This window comes from Betta splendens, chromosome 5 (assembly GCF_900634795.4).
Source record: "Betta splendens chromosome 5, fBetSpl5.4, whole genome shotgun sequence".
NCBI lineage: Eukaryota > Metazoa > Chordata > Actinopteri > Anabantiformes > Osphronemidae > Betta > Betta splendens.
The window spans coordinates 7,936,167-7,957,141 of record NC_040885.2 but is presented as its reverse complement, the minus strand read 5'-3'; the positions used below and the strand labels follow the sequence as shown (position 1 = coordinate 7,957,141).

Below are 20,975 nucleotides of genomic sequence, written 5' to 3'. Positions count from 1 at the left end.
TACGTAAAGCCTCCCCACGCGGTGTTACTGTTTTTCCGCACACATAGCTAATAATAAGGGAAATGGTTCAACAGATGTGCCCGTGCAGCCGTATGAGAGCAGGATTTGACAAAACAACACGGCTTCAACGCCGTATTTTGAATGAAACGTTTCCCTCGTCACTCACCGTGACATGGGTTATGTCTGCCGCGCAGCGCCACGCCGTGATTGGCCAGCGTCCGCCCCCTCGGTCCCGAACGGCGGCCTCTGATTGGCCGGCGGCCGCGGACGAGGCGGGCTCTTTTCAGCTGTGACTGTCAAGATTGGCAAAGGGCTGGCGCTGCTACGTGCAGGTAAAAGGAGCAGGCGACACAACAGAAAACATTCACCCTGGCGGAAAGCGAGGCGTGAGATGGGAACGGACCGTCCGCTGTAGCCCGCAGCAACACGCACGCGAGCGAGCGAGCGAGCGACCGAAGTCTGCGAATTTGGGAGAGCAACACCTCCGGCGCCTTGGGAGAAAGTGCCGCTGTGTCAACCATCGCTCGGCTCGCTGAGCAAAAAAAAAAAAAAAAAAAAAAAACGCAACTTGGACGGACAGCTGCGTGTTTCCAAGCCAGCCATCAACAAAGAATGAAAGCCTTCAAACGAGGTGAGCGCCGCGTTTCTTCGCCTCGCGACCCTCCGCGTGCCGACGCCGTTGCTTTTGCCCGGCGCGCGGCGGCTCTTTGTCGGCGGCCGAGGCAGCGTGCGTGCGGCCGGGCTTTCGGGGGGACGGCTAGCCAGCTAGTTGTCTCCGGAGGCAGGCATGGTGTCCATCTGGCGGAGCGACATGCGGGAGGCTGCGCGTCCGCGCCCGCCTCCTTTGTGCGCCCCAGATGGCTCCTCTCGCCACGAGCTCCCCCGTTTTCGCGTCGCTCCCGTTCAACATTTCGCAGCTTTTTTCAAAAAGAAAAAGAAAAAAAAAATCGGCCCTCGGCTGTTTTCGATTCAACTTATCGCACGGTCGAGGCGAGGTGAGCTCGGCAAGTTGCCGTTTGATGTGCTGGTAACGGCCACATTCAAAATCTTACCTCTCGGTGAGAAGTTGAATGGAGCCTTCAAACTTTCCTCCGGAGACCATTTGGCCCCGAGTATAAACAGAATGCTGAACCCGGATGCAGGAGCTGATTTTCAGGCTTTAATCTTGATAAAGGGGCTGTTTTGTAAACACAACCCGCTCTATTTGACACGCTTTCCCCGGTCCTCGTATCAGTCGATGCAGATGTTGGTGTAGAATTCGAGCAACATCTGCGCTGGTGGTTCTGGCGTGTTGCGGGGTTGAGGGACCGCATCTTTGCGGTGGCCTCCATCATCTCTGTCCCGCAGATGCCCCTGTTGAATATCAGGCGCTCCAGTGTTATTCCGGTCTAAACACAGAGAGAAGACTGGAGTGTTTGTCAATTTGCTTGGCTGCAAAAGCAATCACTACATTGGATGCAGTGATTAAATGGGATTTTTAGAGACACACAGTGATAATTTGTTGTTTACTTGAGACTAACAAAATGACAAGTTGCACGAAGCCCGTTTCAGTGTGAATTGTTTTGATGCCTCTCACCCGGTTCCGGCGGCTTAAATTCAGGTGTCGGTTGAGTAGAAGCTCGTTCACAAACAGCGGAGTCTCCATGTCATTTGCATTTGTATGTTGTTGTTTTTTTTAAGTTTCCCTCCACTTTTTGAATGCAACAATTCCAGAGATTTGTCAACAGCCGCGAGCCGAAGTGGCTCGAGGTGAAAACGGCCTCCTTTGCATGGTCAATAGATTCCTGGGCCACTGGCTACTGTGATGTTGATATGCACACAATCTCCTTTGTGAAGACAGGCGCTGCCCCAGGGGTCAGGTTTCAACCAGTCCCAGAGAAAGACATTTACTGCATTCTATGGCCCACCCCTGGGATCAGGCATGCTCCATTTTGTGGGGAGATTCCCTTCAGTGGTCAACCTTAGACAGAAACACACCCACAATACAGTTTAAATCACAGATTTGCTGTTAATTGGGAATGTGTTATTCATTTAGGGCTCAATTCTCCAGTCAATTTTATATTTATATGTAAATGTATTGTATTTGTTTGTGAAAGAGGAGGAAACCAGCAGCTGATTCAAACGTTTGAGCTAAATGACCGTGAACGTGACTCACACGTCTTCCCCCCCCCCCCCCAGCTCTGGAGGACGAGCATCGCCCGGAGCAGGAGCACTCCTCGGCGGTGTCGGACAGCGACGACGGCTCCCCGCTCGACCTGTCGGGGAAGCGGCTGTTCGGCAAGCGGCGGCGCCGCGGCAACCTGCCCAAGGAGGCGGTGCAGGTCCTGCGCAGCTGGCTGTACGAGCACCGCTTCAACGCCTACCCGTCGGAGCAGGAGAAGCTCAGCCTGTCGGGCCAGACCAGCCTCTCGGTGCTGCAGGTGAGGAGCGGCGCGCGCCTCGTGCTCGCGTTCGGCGGGGTTTTTGTGTTGCTTCGCACACACGGGCACGTTTGGCCCGGGAGGAGCGTTTACGGCTGTGACAGTGGCCCGTGCAAAAGCAAAACAGCGATCGGGTGGTGTTACAGCACGGCTGCCGAGAAGCGCGCTTTCCCAGCCTTCCCTTTTCACTTCATTGCATCACTAGTGCACATTTCCTCTATCCCAGGCACACACACACACACACACACACACACACACACACACACACACACACACACACACACACACACACACACAAACAGGCAGGCTGCATTAGATAAGCTATTACAGATCAGCATGAGGCGACAGCACGGATTCTTGTCATGCAGTCAGTTCGCTGGAATGCCTTTGGCCGGCTTCTCTGTGGCTCAGCATATCTGAACGCAGTCCTTCATTATTGCCAGCTGTCTGAGGTCCCCTCTGTCTCCTACTGTCTTTTTAAGTCACTGTGTGGGAGGTTTTACCATTGGACAGGATAAGTAATCTCTCTCGTACAGTTGTTGAAGGAAAACATGGGAGGAAATTAAGCTCACAGACCTCAGATCTTTTTTTAGAGGCGTTAGTTTTGGATCAGGTTCATGTTAAACAACTGAAGCTTCCTGATTGAACAAATTGTAATAATATAATCATCTTGAATATATATTGTTTGTATTGTGCATACAGAGAACTCGGCCACTATCTGTTTTGTTCACGCAAGAACTTCTGGCATCTTTCCCCAGATTTGTAACTGGTTCATCAATGCCCGTCGGCGCCTCCTCCCTGATCTGCTCCGCAAGGATGGAAAGGACCCCACCAAATTCACCATCTCCCGCAAGGTCGGCTGCAAAGGCGACGGCCCGTCCGCTGGAGGCGGAGCCGGCTCCCCTGACCGAAGCCCGGCCTCCGGCTCGTCCCAACAGCGCCCATCTGTCATCCGCTCTGGCCCCACGCTGGACCTCAGTCTTCTCGGGAGCACGGCGACCGCTATTCTAACGGGGGCGGGATACCCTGGAAGAGAAGCATCGGTCCAGGCCCTGATGAAGCTGGATACACAGAGTCTGCTGCGGGAAGCCGAGGAGCAGGGAGCCGGCACGGCCTGCCTCGCCAACACTACAGCGGCAGCTATTCCCAACAGTGGCCTCTTCAACACACCTCCCCCGACTCCCCCCGAGGTGTTCCCCACTCACGACTTCAGTGATTTGAGGCTCCTGGTTGACGCGGCCCTGCAGAGGGCGGCCGAGCAGGAGAACCAGAAGAAGCTGGAGAGCGAGAGCAGCCCCACCGGTGCCGCGATGATGTCGGACGCGGGCCCGCGCTGCAGCGGCGACGCGGGCCCCACGCCGCCGCCCGAGGACGGCCAGCAGGTCATGGACGCGTGCAGGGTCCAGCGGCTGATGGAGAAGGCGATGGCGGTGGCTCCAGTGCCTCACTCGGCGCCTGCGTCCGTTGTGGTCCCTGCGCCGTCGTCCACCCGGCCCGTCATCGCGAGCCCGACGGAGACGGAGCATTCTCAGGCCTCGGCGCCCGCCGTCGGACTGCCGCGTCCTCAGAACTCGCCCGCTGCTCCGGCCGGTACCTCGGCTCCACCGGCTCCGGTCTCGGCGCCATCGGTCATCGTGTCGGCCACAGGCCCCGCCTCGGCCGCGCTTCCAGGCCAGACGTCGCCCGCGGCCGTGGCTCTGGTTCCAGCTGCTCCCTCTCCAGCCGTCACCCCCTTCACGTCCCCCCGAGGAGTCCCGCTCTACCTTCCCTTCCACAAGTCCGGCTTGATCCCGGTCGCCATTTCATGCCCGTCGCCCGTTTCGGCCTCAGAGTCGTCTCCGGCCTCGGCGGCCTCCGCCCTGACGCCACCCCCCGCTCCGGCGGTCGCTCCTTTGGGCCTCGTGTCCTCCTCCATGAGCAGCGGCGGCCCGCAGAGGAGCTCGGCGGTGGTGCCCAGCGTGTGGGGCATGGTCCACGCCGACTCCAGGCACGCGGGCTCCCTGCAGGTGGTGAGCGCCCCCATGGCCACAGTGTGGAGCCAACAGCACAACATGCACACGGTGAGTGAAACCGTTAACTAGGAGCCGGACGAGACTGTACATACGAGCGCGTGGCGACGCAGCGGGGAGGCCGGCGAGGCGTTTTAGAAGTACTTTTATTGTAAAATACGCAGCTCCCGTTGGAGGCCGGTGAGAACTCTTTGTGCCGTCTCGCATGAACATTCCTCAAAGCACAGCTGATGTTTGGCCGCTCATCACAACCGGTGAGCGAGGAAGGAAATATCCCGCAATTGTACAAAACCTTCACCAGGTGTTGAGTGCGTACACCAGCAGAACCAGCCTCTTCAGTAGCAGTACTGGACATGAATGTAAAAAACATTGGCTGTGTGTCCTCCATTCCTCTCCAGAACAAGGCAGGCAGACATTTCTTCCTAAGTACAGCAGCTCGTGCAATTGTGCTTCAACTTTTCCCACAAATCAGTTTTTTGTTTTCTTTATTCCACGACGTTCCCGGTTTTCTTTTTCTGAGCAGAAATGAACAGCGGGAAATTGACTGTACTGCAGTGAACTAGAGTCAGCGTGTCGTCTCCATCACACTAAGAGGATTCATTGCCCCTAATTGTTATCTCCAAACTAACATCCTTTTAAGCAACTAGTGTTTGTTTTTTTTCTTTCTTCTTTGTGAGAACCGTTACTTTCATGACTTCAGCAGTTGTGTGAAGTTATCAGGGATTGTTTAGGTGGAGGACGAAGGGAAGCGGGTCGTACTGGATCTGTTACAGAAATCCATTTCACTACTTGGCCGTGTGATCACATCAAGCTCTTACAGCCTCTGAAATGAAATGTTCCACTCGCTGTGAGATGTGGCGCCTTTTTACTTTTCGCAGCACAAAATACTTAAAGTATTGGATCTAATGAGATTTCCCTGTTGACTTGGGGCCCTTGTTTTTTTGGTCAGTATATTTCAAAACTGAATGTGAAAATAGTGCTAGTGTCTTCACAAAGCAAATGTAGCAGATGTACTTTTTTTTCTTTTCAGGAAGGTAAAACAGCATTAAAATGTAGTTTTTCTTACTCATGCTTTCCACCTAGATTTTTAATCATTCATAAAACTGTAGTTTCCATGAAACTGTGTTAGCACAAACCACAATATATGGCTGGATGCCAACTGGGCATCTATTAACGGTAGCGTGCAGTGTAAATAATACTGTAGCAGACGTGTCACTCAGCCACGGGTGGTTCAGCTGCGTTTAACGTGCAAGGAATTGGAAGAGACAGGAGGGGTCAAAGGTCACGTGAGGTCAGAATACTGCTGTGCACTGATGCTAGCGTCACATTGTTGTTTTCCTGTTCATGGCAAGTAGGAAGCCTCCAACCTGTCTGTCTGTCTCTCATTTCTCTCCACTTGTTCGCTGTACAAGACGATGGGTTCTTTTTAATTTTTATCAGATCAATGTGATTTATACCTCAATTGACACAGATCATGTCAGGCTTGCTTCATGTAGAATAAGTATTAAAGTAATATTTTTAATCTTCTTCGAACATCACCCCACTGTGACAACACCTTACCTGGAAATGGCTGGATGAAGTTTAGGTTTTATGTAAGGTTTTAGGTGCAAACTGAAACTCTGTAATAATTGGTAAATGGTTTCAGTGTTCTTTTTTCTCTCTATGTATTTGTGTGCTTGATTGCAAACTGTGTAGTTCCTTTTACAGCCAAATACATTCAAAATTGTTTTTTTTTTTTTTCTGTCGATGTTGTGAATCATGACTGATTCTTGGCAGTAAGACTGGCTGCTGTGCCTTAAACCTTTGAGGGATAATAATCCTTTTTTTTTTAATACTTCTTGATAGTCCGTGCAATATATGCCTTAAACTTTAAATGTCTGTTTTGTATAAGCATTTCAAAATAAAAGTTTCATATGTTAATTGTTGGGTCTTTTTATTTAATCACAAATGTTGGAGCCTCTGGAGAAGCTCAGCCTCTAGATTAATATGGTTAAGTTGTTTAGCTGCTGTCAGTCAAAGTCAAAACCCCATTTTCGGTCCATGGCATGAAAAAGATATTTTATTAGACTTACACGTTTCAAGAATAAGTTCTTTCAACAACAGGAGCAGACTGGATCCTTCAGCAAATGCACAACCAGCTGATGGAGGACAAAATTCCTTTAGATTTAAACATCCCTAAAATAAATTCCTACTTTGATTGTCAAAAACTGTCACAAAGACCTGTTTCCTAATCTGTTTCTATAATTCGGAGGCATGAATTGTACAAAGGAGGCTTTTTGCAGTGCTTGTGCAGCTGTGGTAGCTAAGAAAGGCAGGTAGAGGTAAACATGGCTGGTACTGTATGTAGCACTGAATCAGGCTGTCCAAACACCCCCTGCACACACACACACACGCTGGTGTAGAGTCCAACCAGGCCTCACACAAAAGGTCAGACAACCTTTAGTCACAGTGACGCGTAGCTGTGCGATGCAGATGAAGGACGGACACCTCAGGTGAAAGAATGGTTTAGTGTTGCGCTGTAGATTATCTGGAGCTAAGAGCTGACTGATGGAGCAGTGTGTGTGTGCAGGGGGCTGAGGCCGCCTCCCTCCCTCACTCCTCTACTCTACTCGTCGTCCTTGTCTTTGGCCCCGTGTTTGAGGATGCGGGTGAACTCGGCGTAGTTGAAGTTGCCCTTCTTGTCGATGGGCGCCTCGCGGAACAGCTCGTCCACCTCCTCGTCCGTGAAGCGATCGCCCATGGTGGTCAGCAGCTCCCGCAGGTGCTCCTCGTGGATCACGCCTGAGGGCAACAGGTGGCGCGGGTCAAGCGGAGGGCCCGGTGCAGAAGGTGTGCGTTGGTGTTGGTGCCCACTCACCAGATCCCTCCTCGTCGAAGCAGGCGAAGGCGTTGCGGATGACGTCCTCGGGGTCCGTGCCGTTGAGCCGCTCCCCGAACATGGTGAGGAACATGGTGAAGTTGATGGGCCCCGGTGCTTCGCTCATCATGCCCTCCAGGTATTCATCAGACGGGTTCTTACCTGAGGACGGGAAGCACAGTTACAACAATAAAAGCCCCGCGACGCTGCAGCCGCTTACGCAGCGCTCACCCAGAGAGGCCAGCATGTCGTGCAGATCCTCCTTGTCGATGAAGCCGTCTCTGTTCTGGTCGATCATGTTGAAGGCCTCCTTGAACTCCTGGATCTGAGACTGGTCGAACATGGCGAACACGTTGGACGTGGCCCTCTGGGGGCGCTTCTTGGTGGTCTTTCCCTTGGCGCGCTTGCTCGACATGACGACGGCTGGATCCGGGCCCTGTGTGTGTTTAAAAGATGTTTAACGGGCGCCACTGCATCTCTTTGCACACATTCTGCACATTTTCACACGAACTAGAGCGCTGCATCCACGTGGCTCCGGGTTTTCTTTCATTTTCCAGGAGCAGGAGGTTCTCTTTGTATCGCTGTCCCTGGAGAGACTCGCATCCTCCCTAAATGTCGGCTGCCGTGATGGGTGTGAAAATGACATGTCTCCACAGTGCAGAACTTCAGAGGCTTCCAGTATTAGACCTGTCACTCACATCCAGGTCTGCAAGGATTCGTCACGCGCGCCAGCGTGCCTCATGACTGTTCCACCCAGAGGGGAGCAGCAGACGGAGGACAAAAGGACGGGCTGCACCGGCAGGAAGGAGCAGGAGCAGGTGAAGGAGCAGGTGAACGCGGCTCATGAGACAACGCATGGCAAATCTTTGCAGACCTCAACACACAGACGTATGACATCACAGCCTGAGATGCAAATACTGTACCTGATACCAAGACTCCTGTTATGATTCCAGCCTACATTTTATTTTTCAAATAAAATGGTTTTGAAAATAAAAACAAAAAGTAGATTTATTTATTTATTTATTTATTTATTAGGCCAGTCAGTGACTATAGTGGAACATAAGTAAAGTAGATATTACATATAGGTTTTGTTAGGATAAGACATTTAGCAATAAATTTTGGTAAATATGTTTTTTTTCCTCATTCATAAAATCCATAACTGGTTGTTTTTTTGTTTGCTTTTACTAAATGACGGATTCCATTGATCGAGTTCCTTAAGATTTACAACTGTGTACAAAGAAAAAAGGGATTTTTAAAACATAAAATATAATTTTATCAACACGTATTTCGTAGTATGTTTGAGTAATGGCCAGGTAGAATTGGATTCTTAGAATTTTATAAATAGCTCTGTGCTGTCCTATATTTTCAGAAGCCCGTCTCCTGGGCGCTCTCTTCGCGACACTGTCCGTCATCGTGTTTAATGGGGACCAGTGTAGTCCTACTTTCCAGAGGCGGCTGGAACTTGTGCCTGTATGATTCACGTTGGCCTCACGGGGACGCGTGGAGGCAGAGCCTCAGCAGGCTTGTCTATCTGCGCGCTCCTTTATCTTCAGCTACTCAGCATAAAATTTCCTCATCCAACGATCTACAAACAAATGAAGTAAGGCATTTAAAGCTAATGCAAAGCAGCATAACCAGCATGAGCTCTGTCTAGAGCCTAGAAAAGAAGGCGTGATGAAATAAGTGCGAAAGTTACAGGAGGGGAATTCGAGCACGTCCCAGTTACTTGGCTGCATGAAGCATATCAGCAACATGTTGTTCATAGAAACACACAGTTTGTCTGTGGCTTCCTCCCCGGTGTCGCTAAACTAAGACGCACGCTGGACACAGTCTTTCCTTCTGTTTGACTACTGTTTGGCTGCTTCTGTTGCTGCGTGTTGCAGCAAATGAGGAAATCTGGAAGGTGTGTGCTGCTGGCTCGGAGCCCTTCCATTCTCCCTCACACAGTCAGCCGTCGAGGAAGCAGGAAGTGAAACGGCGTCCAGCTCCAGTTTAGGGTGTCCACACAAAGGGAATGGTGTGATCGGGGACCCTTTGCTTTGTTTAGAAAGCAAAGTCTTCCAGTAATTGGTTCATGCAGTCGTGCGATTGTCAGGAAAAACTGGTTTGGGCTCAGCTTAACAATCAGACATTAGACCAGAGCGTTTGGTTCTCGGACGCTTTCCCGTTTGGCTCCAGTCGTGACCCCTGAGAGCCTCGCTGCTGTTTATGCTCCGCATCTATAGTTCTGCTTCAAGAGATCTGGATGCTGGATTTGTGACTTTGGTACAATGAAATGTTATTTTTGAAATATTCCCACTGAGCCTGGTGCCGTAGTAACAGCTAAAGCCATCGCAATTTTGCACAGACTGATTCAACAAATGATTCACAGAGAGGCAGAGACCTATTTTTGAGCTGGCGAGCGTTAGCGCTTGGCTGACGTGCTCTCAGATCGGCTTGTGCGGACTATTTGTGTTTGCATTTGTTCTCCGGCCACGACAGCTCCTCTCTGGACTCTTCTTGTGCCTTCGTGATGACAAAGTCTCCTCTGTTCCCCGGTCCGGCCGCAGCACACAAACCCACGCGACACCGAAGGCTCAGGCTGTCAACCGTGGTCCGAACTACAGGTCATTCAAGGCCAAGGGTTTGGGAGTTTCAGAAACAAACAGAGCAACGTGGAAGTTACGCTTTCATCACCTGGGAGGAGAGGCTTTCATGAATGTGGGTGTGAGACCGAGACGAGAAACGTCTCAGCTGCATTCAGACATTCCTCTGTCTAATGTGCTGTGATGGTGATACTCAGCGATGCATCAACACCACACTGTGCCTACAAACGCACACACAGGAGCGAGCTCAGTAACCACTAGCTTCACCCAGTGATCCACTACAGGGGTTCTCTGTCGTCTCAGCACCGACAGTCAAGCATTGTATCATAGAACACTGACACCGTTAAAAACACTGAATACAAAGATGTAAAGTCTACACATGTTTACAAAAGCATCTTTCTTACTCACCTCAGCTTCAGGTGGAAATGTTCGGGAGTCTTTGAAACTCCTTTTGTCTGGATCCAACACAGCAGTGGGAAGGGAAGCGGGCAGTCCTCCTGAAAAGTTTGTTTAAAGCACCAGAGCCGCCCTGGATCCCTCCCCCTTCCGCCCCGGCCAATGGAGAGGCCACGCTGTCCCATACAAAGGCGTCCCAGGCCAGGCCATTTCTCCATACAAGGCAAAAGAATGCACAGGCTGCAGCCTGCTACTGCCACAGACGCTGTTTGGGATGTTTGGGAAAAAGGCAGAAATGACAGGAACTACGATAAGGCTGCCTTATTTAGAGAAAAGGGCCTAAACATTTACAGCAGGCTCCGTACGGCGCAGAGTGGAAACAGAGAGGGAGAGAGATGTGAGCAGATGCAGAGCAGCTCCGAGAGGCCGCGTTGCTGTCGTGTGACTATAGGTTTTCCTTAAATAGGCAGCTTGGTGGTTATCAGCGTGTGGGGAAACGCACAAAACCGCGCCGTGGACGTAACAGCCGCTCTGTGGCTGCTGGCGCCGTCATGTTTTATTAAAGAATACAGACAAAACAAGAAAGTTCTGAAATACTTTATCTTACACTGTCTTAATATAACAAAGTCATATTCGAAATCTTTGTCTCTGTAACTAGATGTTGTATTTTTTAAAATAATGTAGAGAGAACATTATTGTTTTATTGCTAATAGCAATAATTTATTATTTAGCAATCTAAAATAATATGATATTTGCCAGTGTGTTTTTCTTCTTCTGTAAAATCATTTAGTATTGTCATTACTGCTTTATCCTACTGCATAATTAATTAGAATTAATTAGAATTCCTGCTTTCTTTCTAAATTCTCATTTATTTATTTATTTTTATCCTGAACTGAGTACAACTTATTTAGTTGAAATTCAAAGAAATAAAAGGAAGAAATAATTTATAGACAGAGTGAGGGAAAGTAAAAAAAGTTCTGTCTGATGAGGCTGTGTGTGTGTGTGTGTGTAGTGATGCCCTCTGCTGGGTCCAAGTTAGTTTTGAACTATTCAATGATTCAACAAACATTCATGAGAACAACTACATTGTGTGGGTTGGAAAACTTCACACAGAAAAGAGCGTTAAGAAATATTCTTTTCACAGTCCCCAATGTTTTACTTGCAATGAGCCTGTGTCATTTGTATTACAAATATTAAGGACGTCCTCTTGAATGAATATAACTAAAAACACAAATTTTAACAAAAGTCTAACTCTTCGTGAAATATATATTTATGTCATATTAAAGATTAACTTTTTTTTAAACGTTTGTTTAGTATTTTATCCAGGTTAGTTCACACTTGTGGAAGACATTATAACATCTAAAAACATATAACTGAAGATAACATGATATAATACAGTCAGTAGTAGTTCTATGCCTAAAAGTATACAAATTATAAATGTTGGAAAATTAAAGACGAGCAGTTTTCAGAGTAATGCTAATTGAACAGCAATATGTAAATTAAATCTTTATACGTTTATAATTTGTAAAGTAGTGATATGAACTCTTTCTTTACTTTTGGAATATACAATGATTTTGATTAAAACTTTACTACTCTAACGCTTCATTTCACCTTTTCTATTGAGAGTCAATTTAGAGGCGGGTCAAACATTTCATGCCTTGCGTTCATTGGCTGATGGAGTGATTGAGCTGTCTGTGCGCAGGCGCAGTGTACTAGCAAACGTTCAGATGGCTGTTTTGTCATTGTGAACAGCAGCATTAAAGGTAAGCTACAGTACGTTTTGACTTTCCTCTTTAACATAGAAATAATACACTTAACTTGTATATATTTCGTCGTCGTGGAAGATGTTCTCTAGTCGGTGTTATCAGAATATATCAGAAGTTTTTTTTTACTTTAGCGCACGCGTCGTCTTCAGACAAGTAAAGATGTTCATACGCTGCATCCACGGCTAAAAAAACACTTTTCCTGAACTTTTGCGCAATGAACGTGTCTGTTGATTAAAGAACAAGCTGTAAATCTAGCGGTACGCTAAATTTGCGGCAGAACAATACGTTGTGTTAAAAGATTGCGTACTTTAGCAACTATAACCTTGGACTGCGCCACCGAGGGATCAGTTGCGGAAGTTATTAGCGTTAGTTTGGGCTAAATATTGTTATACGAGAATCAACACACGAGTCACTGATTTGGCTGCCGGTAAACTCTTTAAATGAAACAATGCAAGAATGACAAAATATCATTTAACTTTTAATTTATTAAGGTCTTGTCAGATCGGCTCTCTTGGTGAAAATAAACACTCCATTAAATGGGATGATTATTACGTAAAACGTGACATAATAGACATGCAGCGCTCTAATACATGATGAATGCCCTGCGTCCACGTGGTGTGAGCTCTGTGACCACGTCTCCCTGGAGGCAAAGGTCAACAAAAGCCAAGAAGAGTCCAGTCAGACTGAGAAACCGAGGTGTGTATGTGGCACGATGATGATGTCATCCAGCGATGAAACACCAGCAGATGACTGATTCCTGATTACACGTTCTGCACATTAATAACGCAAACAATGGCGACATGTTGTAGCACTGGATCAGTCCTGCCCTTTAGTTTTTTTACTACATACAGTAGCAGAGCTGGTTTGTAATTTAAACTCCGATATCTCTTCCCATTAGACACTGTTTTCCCCTGAAGCCTACCTTTGTGTCATGTCCTTCCCCGCGGCCATCGCTGGCAGTAATAGCCATTAAATTCACTTATTTGCCAGTTCCTCCCAGTTGGCCTGTGAGGGACAGACCAGCGTCGCTGGAGCCGGGCCGTTGGAGAGTCCCTTCGTGTTCGATGGCCCAGAGAGCTGTGGTCAAGCCCAGAAACTGTGGCCCATCGGTCTGTGTGTGTGTGTGTGTGTGTGTGTGTGTGTGTGTGTGTGTGTGTGTGTGTGTGTGTGTGTGTGTGTGTGTGTGTGTGTGTGCGCGCGCGCGCGTTTTCATGCCAAGCGTGTTTGAATAGCCTGTCCAAGCCTTTTAGAAACTGCTGGTCTGGCTGTCATGTGCAGCGCAAGTGAGGAAGTATGTGAGCTTGTCAAATTGTGTTGGAGAGAGACGGAACGTTACTAACGGAATTTACCAGGGTTTTCACATCATTAAGGATTAGAGCGTTGCCAGTTGAGCCTGACTTCAGGAGGAGGTTTTGTTTCACTAGGTTTTTTTTGTAGAGTTAACAAAATGTAGTCTTTAGGCTACAGATACTAGAGGATTTGAGCAGGAAGACTTGTGCGGCAGCCGAGTGTTCGTGTTGGAGTGTTGTTTGGGGGAAATGGACGTGACATTTCTTCAGACTGTCCCTGAGCTTCTGTGGGGGGAAAAGCCTTTGTAGCGGTGGCACATGGCAGAGAGGTGGTCCAGGCAGCACAGGTTGGTTGGGAAGGAACTCCTGCATCCTTCACTGTGGGTAAGACACGAGTTTGGTGGTGTGTGCTCTGAACAGACACGCTTTGAGGTGCACTGAATGAAAGATAATCAAATGTTCTAGGATTCTTTTGAAATGTGCTTAATTTGGTTCCTGTCCAAACAGTGAGGTCGTTGTACTTATACATATACATTTGATTCATTTGTTTGGTTTGATTGTGAAGCTGAATTTACTGTGAAGGTGGTTTTCTCCACCAGTGTATGTTTTGTTTGTTTTGAGAAAAGTGTTAAATTTGAATTATTTTTGTTTACTAATGACACGGTTTCAGATGTGTATGAATGAATATCCTATTTTCCCAACCAGCTGTAGACTTTTACTCTGTACACATACTTAGACTAGAGGTTGATATTGTTTTGTGGAAACATTGGAACCACAGAAATACTGAACATTTTTTTTTAGATTTGTACATTACGTATCATTTCTGTACCACTGTGCTGAGAGTAAACCTGTAACTATCACATACCTATAACTGATTTCATCAATGCTACACGGGGACTGCTGACCTTGTGAAAGTCAAGATTCTAACAACCACTTCCTGTTTCACTGGTGTCTCTTCTTGTTCCCAGTCCCAAACCATGAACATTGTGGGCCAACTGGCAGAGACGGTGTTTGTGACCGTGAAGGAGCTGTACCGTGGTCTCAACCCCGCCACGCTCACCGGGGGCATCGACGTCATAGTGGTGCGACAGCCGGATGGCTCCTTCCAGTGCTCTCCTTTTCACGTTCGCTTTGGGAAGCTGGGCGTGCTGCGATCCAAGGAGAAAGTTGTGCGTTTGACTCTTTTCACACAGTCATCCATTCTTTCTTGGTTTAGCATAGATACATATGAAATATTGTGATTTTAGGTGGACATTGAAATAAATGGAGAAGCAGTTGATCTGCACATGAAGTTGGGTGACAATGGAGAAGCCTTTTTTGTGGAGGAAAATGAAAACATGGTGGTAAGACACACTCGCAAGCGTTTGGATCCCTTTTTAAAAATACATTTTGAATAGTCTGTTCATGTGTAAAACAGTCTGTTCGTGTTTCTGTCCCAGGTCCCAGCCCATCTGTGCACATCCCCGCTTACCCTGGAGTTCCCCGAGGTGTTGCCGGAGGCTCCTGAGGGGTCCTTCAGTGGCGGCTCTGGCACCCGCCGGAAGAAGCGCCGGCGCAAACGCATGCGCTCTGATACTCACCTGAGGGAAGACGCCAGCTCCTCGTCGGAGGAGAGGGAGAGGGAGAAGGACGAGTGGGAGAGAGATGGCGATCAGCCCGGACAGGAGAGTCCTGCTCAGGAGGAGCACGTGACGTCACTGCAAATGAGGTCTGTGGCTAAAACACTGTGAATAATGAAACAAGGCCGTTGCTCTTACTGACAAAGTTCACACACAGGTTAATTTTTTTGTGTGTGTGATAGTAAATCTGTGTACTACTCACTGTCTGAGGAGACTAATAATGAGGTGGAGGCCACGAGCTGGGACACTCATCCACACTCAGACGGAGAGCAGTCGCCCTTAGAAAGGTCAGTTAGGTCATTCATTTCTTTCACCGTGGCCGTCTGATCGTACGTTTCATGGTTTCTCTCCCTGCCTTTGTCTCTTCCCTCACAGCACTGTGTTTTATAGCCGATCATCCTCTCCCAAGAGTGACTCTGAGCTTTTGGTGAGAACCCAGGAGTCGTCTGGGCCCCAGATACAGTGGAACTGGGGTGGATTTCCTATGGTATGACACCTCACACAGGCAAACTCTATCACTGTGCTTGTACAGTCTAATAGTGTGGATCCTTTAACGTCATTTTTGCAGCTGTGTTCGTCGGAGAGGACGCCGGTGGAGGTGCAGCACATCACCCCTTCGGGCACTTCTCACTTTCGCACCATACAGAGACAGGAATCCTTTGAGTTGGATTTGGAGCCCGTCATCAGCTGTGGCCGAGTCGGCAGCGTAACCGTGATCAGGCCGCAGCCGCGGACTCCCAGGCCAGACCCAGACAGTCGTACGATGCCAAATACGAATTCAGCGGACGACGACCCTCCCACTCATCATCCTGTTAAGACTGACGTAAACGCCGCACCAGAGCTTCAATCAACATTAACGGCACAAGACAGAGACTCGCCTTCTAATTCTGCTAGTCTGATTAATTATAAGGACTTTGATGACAAAAACAACACAGTTAGCACAGGTAGCGTGGTCAGTGTTAGCAAGCTAGACAACGAAGAGGAACAGCCCTCACAACACAGGGAAGAGCGCACAGCCACAACATGCACAGGTAGCGCGGAGTCAACGTACCAGGCTTTAGGCAGCAGCGTCCTACTCAGCGAGGGCGACAGTGGGATAGATCCCTGTGCTGAGGGAGGGGAGGAGGGCAGTGAACATCCCGTTATGCGTGGATCAGACGGGGGCTCGCTGACCAGCAAGGCTGCCGTAAAGGTTGAGATGAGAGCTGCAGGGGACAGCAGGACTGCCCCCGACGTTGTAGGGAACGCACCGGAGGCGCCGTCCAAAGTGGGACACCAGGGCAAGAGGAAAGGTAAAGCATGCAATTATTTCTGTATATTCTGCTTTTTCTCTGTTACAAAGCATTAGTCTTAATTTGGTGCATCACATTTTATGTGTCGATCAGTCGCAGCGAGACGTAACCACCATCTAGGACCTACAGATATTTACTTGGATGATCTGACCACTCTAGATCCAGAGATGGCTGCGCTGTACTTCCCAAAGAGGTTAGATGGCACACACACAATATTATTATGAATGCCACATTTATTAAAATAATCAAAACTGACATGGAATGATATGTGAAGATATATTCCAATGAATTGACCTTGCGTGTCTCCTGCGGCTGCAGTGACTCAGAGGGAGCCGTGGCGCTGGCAGCAGAGCACGGCTCCTGCTCAGAGAGCCAGTCGCCTCAGTCGGTGGGCAGCGGCGCCATGGACAGTGGAACCGAGTACCTGTCCGACTCCACCTCCTACAACGTGGACGTCAGCATGTCCCTGTGCGGCCAGGAGGGCGACACCAGTCAGATCACCAAAGGTGAGCGCCGGCGGATTTCTGTCCGTCTCTCATCGTTACGTCAGCCGTCGCGTTACGTTGGGCTCTTTCTCCAGAAAAGTTTCTGAAACACCTTGTGACGTACCAGGACTTTGCCAAAAATCCAGGAATCATTGAAGATCCTAATCTCGTCATCTGCATCAACTCCAAGTAAGCCTTCAAAAAGTAAGACTGGATGTAGAACAGTGCATTTCCAACAGTGTGTTAACGAGTTGACCTTCATTGATTTTGCAGCTATTACAACTGGGCTGTAGCTGCTCCAGTGGTTCTGTCAATGTCAGCTTTCCAGAAAAACCTTCCTAAGGTACTTTGTTTTACTGTCTTACTTTATTATGAAGGTAACTCCTAAAGCTTTTTTTCAGTGCACATTTGACAGCACTGCTATTCGTTCATAGATATTCAGAGAGACTGGTTCTTTTACATTAATGAAAGAATCTAAAGTTGCAGTAAAGTTTTTGTCTGAGCTCGTACAAGGTGTGGAGCTGGTGAGTGTAGCCAGAAGTGCAAATACTGTGATTATGTCTGTTAATACATTTGTTTCATTTTGTGCCAAACAGAGCACAATAGAGCGATTAGTGAAGGACAAGATGCCCAAGAAATCTGGCCGCTGGTGGTTCTGGAGGAGGAGAGACATGGAAAACCACCGTGCAGACACTCAGGTTGTTCACTGAGTTATGTTGATGTGAAGAAGGAAAAGAAATGTGTTTATACAATGTAACCGTTCATTTGCATTCATTTACCTCTGCTGCTCATAGTATTTTTTTTTATTTGAAAACCATAGTTGACACCGTGATGGTATCTTTGGGTTGCTCCTATAAAATAACCTTGTGTTTTTAGCACAAAACCACAAAGGAAGGAGAAGAGAAGCCACAAGCATCAGTGAAGTGAGTTGTCTCTAATAAATGATCTCAAACAGCAAACCTTAAAAGGAAGATGCAAACGATGGCTGGATTAATTGCTTCGTTGCTTCCCCAGAGCGACACTGGATGACGTCGACAGCGATGAGGCCGCAGGTCTGGGCCGTAAAGCCACCCTCCCTCCCAACGTGTCAGCGGAAACTCTTAGCGCCACTCAGTGTCTCAGCCAGATGTATCGCAAATCCCTGCGCCTCACCTCCAAACAGATTGTAAACTCACACAAACACACACGCTCCTCTGCTAACAAACATGGATGGACCTGTTTCTCCACGGTGCAACACGCGTCACCTCCCCTTCCCTCTGTGTCCAGGAGCGGCTGAATCTGCGCGACGGCGCCAACAAGGTGGTGTTCAGCGTGACCACACAATACCAGGGCACGTGTCGCTGTGAGGCCGCCATCTATCTGTGGAACTGGGACGACAGCGTCATCATATCAGACATAGACGGCACCATCACTAAGTAACTAAGCTTCCTGGCGTCCTAAAGTGTATAGATAAGTGGCTCTCAAATACCACCTGCCCTCCCACAGGACTGGGTTGGCACCCGCTGCTGTAGACAGTCTAAAGTCTGACTTATATACAGTACCTATAAACAATGTAGTAACACTGTGGAAATAAAAAATTCTGTTAAAGTACATTGTTACAATATTATTAAGTAGCTTCAATTCTGTCTCCTCAGGTCTGATGCTCTGGGTCATATTCTACCTCAGTTTGGAAAAGACTGGACACACAAAGGCATCGCCAAACTCTATCACAAAATACACCAGTATGTGAAATTACACCCCAAACCTATTTTGCAATCAACAAAAAATTGTTTAGAACTTTCTATTCAATATAAACACGATGCAGTTACATGTGTAAATGTGTTAGTGGTGCCACTAAAGGATGTTGTGTTAATCTGGAATACAAATGTGTTTGTCCCCCTTCTTGTAGAAATGGCTACAAATTCCTGTACTGTTCAGCGCGGGCTATAGGTATGGCTGCAATCACCAAGAACTACCTGCAATGGGTCAACGACCAAGGCACCGTCCTTCCTAAAGGCCCAGTCCTGCTGGCTCCCAGCAGCCTCTTCTCAGCACTACACAGGTGACCAGCCCACACTAGCCTCCAATCTAAGAACTACGTGCTATGGCAGATGATCAGTGCCACTGCACAGTTCAGACAGTACTAGTGTCCTCTAGTGGCCATTCTACAACCAAACCAGGGTGCAGGATGGAAGGCCTTTGAACAGTGAACCTTTTTGTGTGACTTGTGCAGGGAGGTTATTGAGAAGAAGCCAGAGGTGTTTAAAATCGCTTGTCTCGGAGACATCAGGGACCTGTTCAACCCGCAGAGAGAGCCGTTCTACGCGGCCTTCGGCAACAGGACCAACGTAAGCAGCGTTGTAATGCGGCTCCTAGCAGAAACACGGCTACAGCCTCCACAACATCACAGGACACCATGTGTTTTAGGGAAGGAATCATGTCTTATGAACTTTTATCCTCTCTGTGCTGTTGTAGGATACCTACTCCTATAAGCAGGTCGGCGTGCCCGACACCAGGATATTCACGGTCAATCCGAAAGGAGAGCTCATGCAGGAGAAGACTAAAGGAAACAAGACCTCGTAAGTGTGCAACACATTGGTCCTACATTGTAAAAACAACGCAATAAATCTGCTTTTGGACAAATAATAGTCTACAGCTGCACAGATGACTGTGACCGTGCTATGAGCCAAACTGCTCAACATTCAGATGAGCTAGGATGCTTTGTTCTCAGGTTCATGCTCACTCTCAGACCGTTGGCTTGTGTGTTTTGCAGCTATAGCCACCTCAGTGAACTGGTGGAGCACTTCTTCCCTGTGCTCTCTGCTGATGGGAACAGATTCTTCTCTTTTGACTGTCCTGAGTACAGCAGCTTCTCCTACTGGAAGGAGCCTCTGCCAGAAGTCGACATAAACACACTACTGTAGGCACCACGGCTCAATGTGTCAAAAACGGGCGGGGGGGGGGACATACACCCCCTCTCATTTCCTTACCATTAAGACATTTTTCCCAGCATGCCTTATTATGTGCCGACTTTACAGCCTGTTTTATGAGCCACTGGGTAAACTGGAAAACAAATTAAATTGAAGATGCGTGGACACACAGGTGTGTAAACCGCATCCATCATGCACTACTCCGATTCTGACACAACGTTTTATTGTGAGTATGCAAAGTACAAGCTGGTTGAATAGTGCAATAGAGTTCTATTACTTACTTACATGAGGGTTGCAGTAATAAGCGCATCTGAGGAGCTTTACTGTAGAAATGTTGGTCCACTGCATGATGGGACTGATCCTGATAATAAAACTGACCATGACCTTTATTCCAGATTGCTTTTGTGGATTTTAATGGTTTTATCTGCTACGGTTCCATTTTATAATATGTGTAATGTCCCTTTTTGTAGGAATTGTTTTGTCTATTATCTGAATGTGTTGATATGCTTTGGAGGGTTTGCTGTATAGAAATATATATATAAATGATAAAATGATGATAAAATAAAAGTGTCTGGTTTTATTTGTTTTCCCTTGTCATTGTGTTGAACTTGTTTGGGCTTGAGGTTAAGTGAACGGAGGTGACGGTTGGTCGAGGGCGCGCTCGCGTCGGAACACGTTGCGCACTGGGCCGCGGTGGCGCTGAAGCCGCCGTGAAACGCGTAAACACTTCTGCGTCAGCGCATTTTATTGACTCTTATCTCAGCAGGCAGACCTGACGCAAGGAAGTGGTGTCGCAGTAGGTGAGTCTATTTACGAATAACGTCTTTAAAAAAAAAAAATACTCATTTACGTGTAGAAGCGGAGTTCGTTGGGAAAAGCAAGTAGTTCGCGGCGTGGTGTTAAAAGCTCTGCATTCAGTTCTCCACATGCGCGTATGAATAATAACAAAGCTTTTATTATTAGTCCGTAACCTGAGATTACCTGAAATCACACCTATCGCCGGCGGCAGAATTCTAATGTAAACGCGGGACACGCACCTTGGCTCGGTTCCGTTCTCGTCCCGCTCCGCGTCGCCGGAATCGAAACCTAAGAGGTTGTAATGAAACACGATGACCTACATTACAGCGCCTCTCCTCGACCAGGACCGTGCAGGCCATTAGAAAGACGAACCGAACCTGCATTAGAACTTACTATTTCTAACAGACGCCGTTTACTATACGTTATTCTCCAAACTGTTCTCACACGTGGCGTCGGTGGCAACTTCCTTGTCTAAAACCGATCAAAAGCAGCGTCATTCTTACTGTACAGTGCTTCTCACCCCCACTTCTGTGCTTCTGCAGCACCTGGT

The 20,975-nt window shown here is 48.0% G+C and overlaps 3 protein-coding genes and 1 long non-coding RNA gene across 7 annotated transcripts; 2 read left to right on the top strand and 2 right to left on the bottom strand.

The window, feature by feature from the left end:
- The first annotated feature begins 179 nt into the window (after window positions 1–179).
- On the top strand, window positions 180–6,349 carry LOC114856292 (nascent polypeptide-associated complex subunit alpha, muscle-specific form). Its single transcript, XM_029152149.3, has 3 exons — window positions 180–631; window positions 2,179–2,420; window positions 3,179–6,349. The coding sequence occupies exons 1-3, from the start codon at window positions 613–615 to the stop codon at window positions 4,499–4,501; spliced, it is 1,584 nt and encodes a 527-aa protein (XP_029007982.1). The 5' UTR covers window positions 180–612; the 3' UTR covers window positions 4,502–6,349.
- Window positions 6,350–6,468: 119 nt separating this feature from the next.
- myl9b (myosin, light chain 9b, regulatory) lies at window positions 6,469–10,438 on the bottom strand. Its single transcript, XM_029152150.2, has 4 exons — window positions 10,280–10,438; window positions 7,518–7,722; window positions 7,287–7,448; window positions 6,469–7,210 (listed from the first exon to the last, which is right to left on the bottom strand). Exons 2-4 carry the CDS (start codon window positions 7,699–7,701, stop codon window positions 7,035–7,037), a joined length of 522 nt encoding a protein of 173 aa, XP_029007983.1. The 5' UTR covers window positions 7,702–7,722; window positions 10,280–10,438; the 3' UTR covers window positions 6,469–7,034.
- Window positions 10,439–12,500: 2,062 nt separating this feature from the next.
- LOC114855058 (uncharacterized) lies at window positions 12,501–20,971 on the bottom strand. Of its 4 annotated transcripts, XR_008694710.1 has the most exons (4): window positions 20,819–20,971; window positions 20,665–20,713; window positions 15,144–18,085; window positions 12,501–15,046 (listed from the first exon to the last, which is right to left on the bottom strand). It is a non-coding gene; the product is annotated as an uncharacterized LOC114855058 (long non-coding RNA). The 4 variants fall into 4 exon arrangements; XR_008694709.1 differs by having other exon boundaries at window positions 20,665–20,971; XR_008694711.1 differs by having other exon boundaries at window positions 15,144–15,750; window positions 20,665–20,971.
- On the top strand, window positions 13,567–20,016 carry zgc:123305. The gene is made up of 20 exons (XM_029149778.3): window positions 13,567–13,706; window positions 14,291–14,491; window positions 14,570–14,665; window positions 14,762–15,030; window positions 15,124–15,228; window positions 15,317–15,428; window positions 15,510–16,233; window positions 16,327–16,426; window positions 16,552–16,739; window positions 16,814–16,907; window positions 16,992–17,061; window positions 17,315–17,416; window positions 17,595–17,641; window positions 17,733–17,883; window positions 17,985–18,133; window positions 18,353–18,439; window positions 18,607–18,759; window positions 18,931–19,045; window positions 19,173–19,276; window positions 19,471–20,016. The coding sequence occupies exons 1-20, from the start codon at window positions 13,641–13,643 to the stop codon at window positions 19,619–19,621; spliced, it is 3,084 nt and encodes a 1,027-aa protein (XP_029005611.2). The 5' UTR covers window positions 13,567–13,640; the 3' UTR covers window positions 19,622–20,016.
- Window positions 20,972–20,975: the final 4 nt, after the last annotated feature.

Coding starts and splice junctions, on each gene's coding strand:
- zgc:123305 (XM_029149778.3), top strand. CDS start 13,641: ATGGCAGAGAGGTGGTCCAGGCAGCACAGGTTGGTTGGGAAGGAACTC. Junction 16,740..16,813: donor CACCAGTCAGATCACCAAAG/GTGAGCGCCGGC, acceptor CTCTTTCTCCAG/AAAAGTTTCTGAAACACCTT. Junction 19,046..19,172: donor CCTTCGGCAACAGGACCAAC/GTAAGCAGCGTT, acceptor GTGCTGTTGTAG/GATACCTACTCCTATAAGCA.
- myl9b (XM_029152150.2), bottom strand. CDS start 7,701: ATGTCGAGCAAGCGCGCCAAGGGAAAGACCACCAAGAAGCGCCCCCAG. Junction 7,449..7,517: donor CGACATGCTGGCCTCTCTGG/GTGAGCGCTGCG, acceptor TCCCGTCCTCAG/GTAAGAACCCGTCTGATGAA. Junction 7,211..7,286: donor CTTCGACGAGGAGGGATCTG/GTGAGTGGGCAC, acceptor TGTTGCCCTCAG/GCGTGATCCACGAGGAGCAC.
- LOC114856292 (XM_029152149.3), top strand. Junction 2,421..3,178: donor CCAGCCTCTCGGTGCTGCAG/GTGAGGAGCGGC, acceptor ATCTTTCCCCAG/ATTTGTAACTGGTTCATCAA.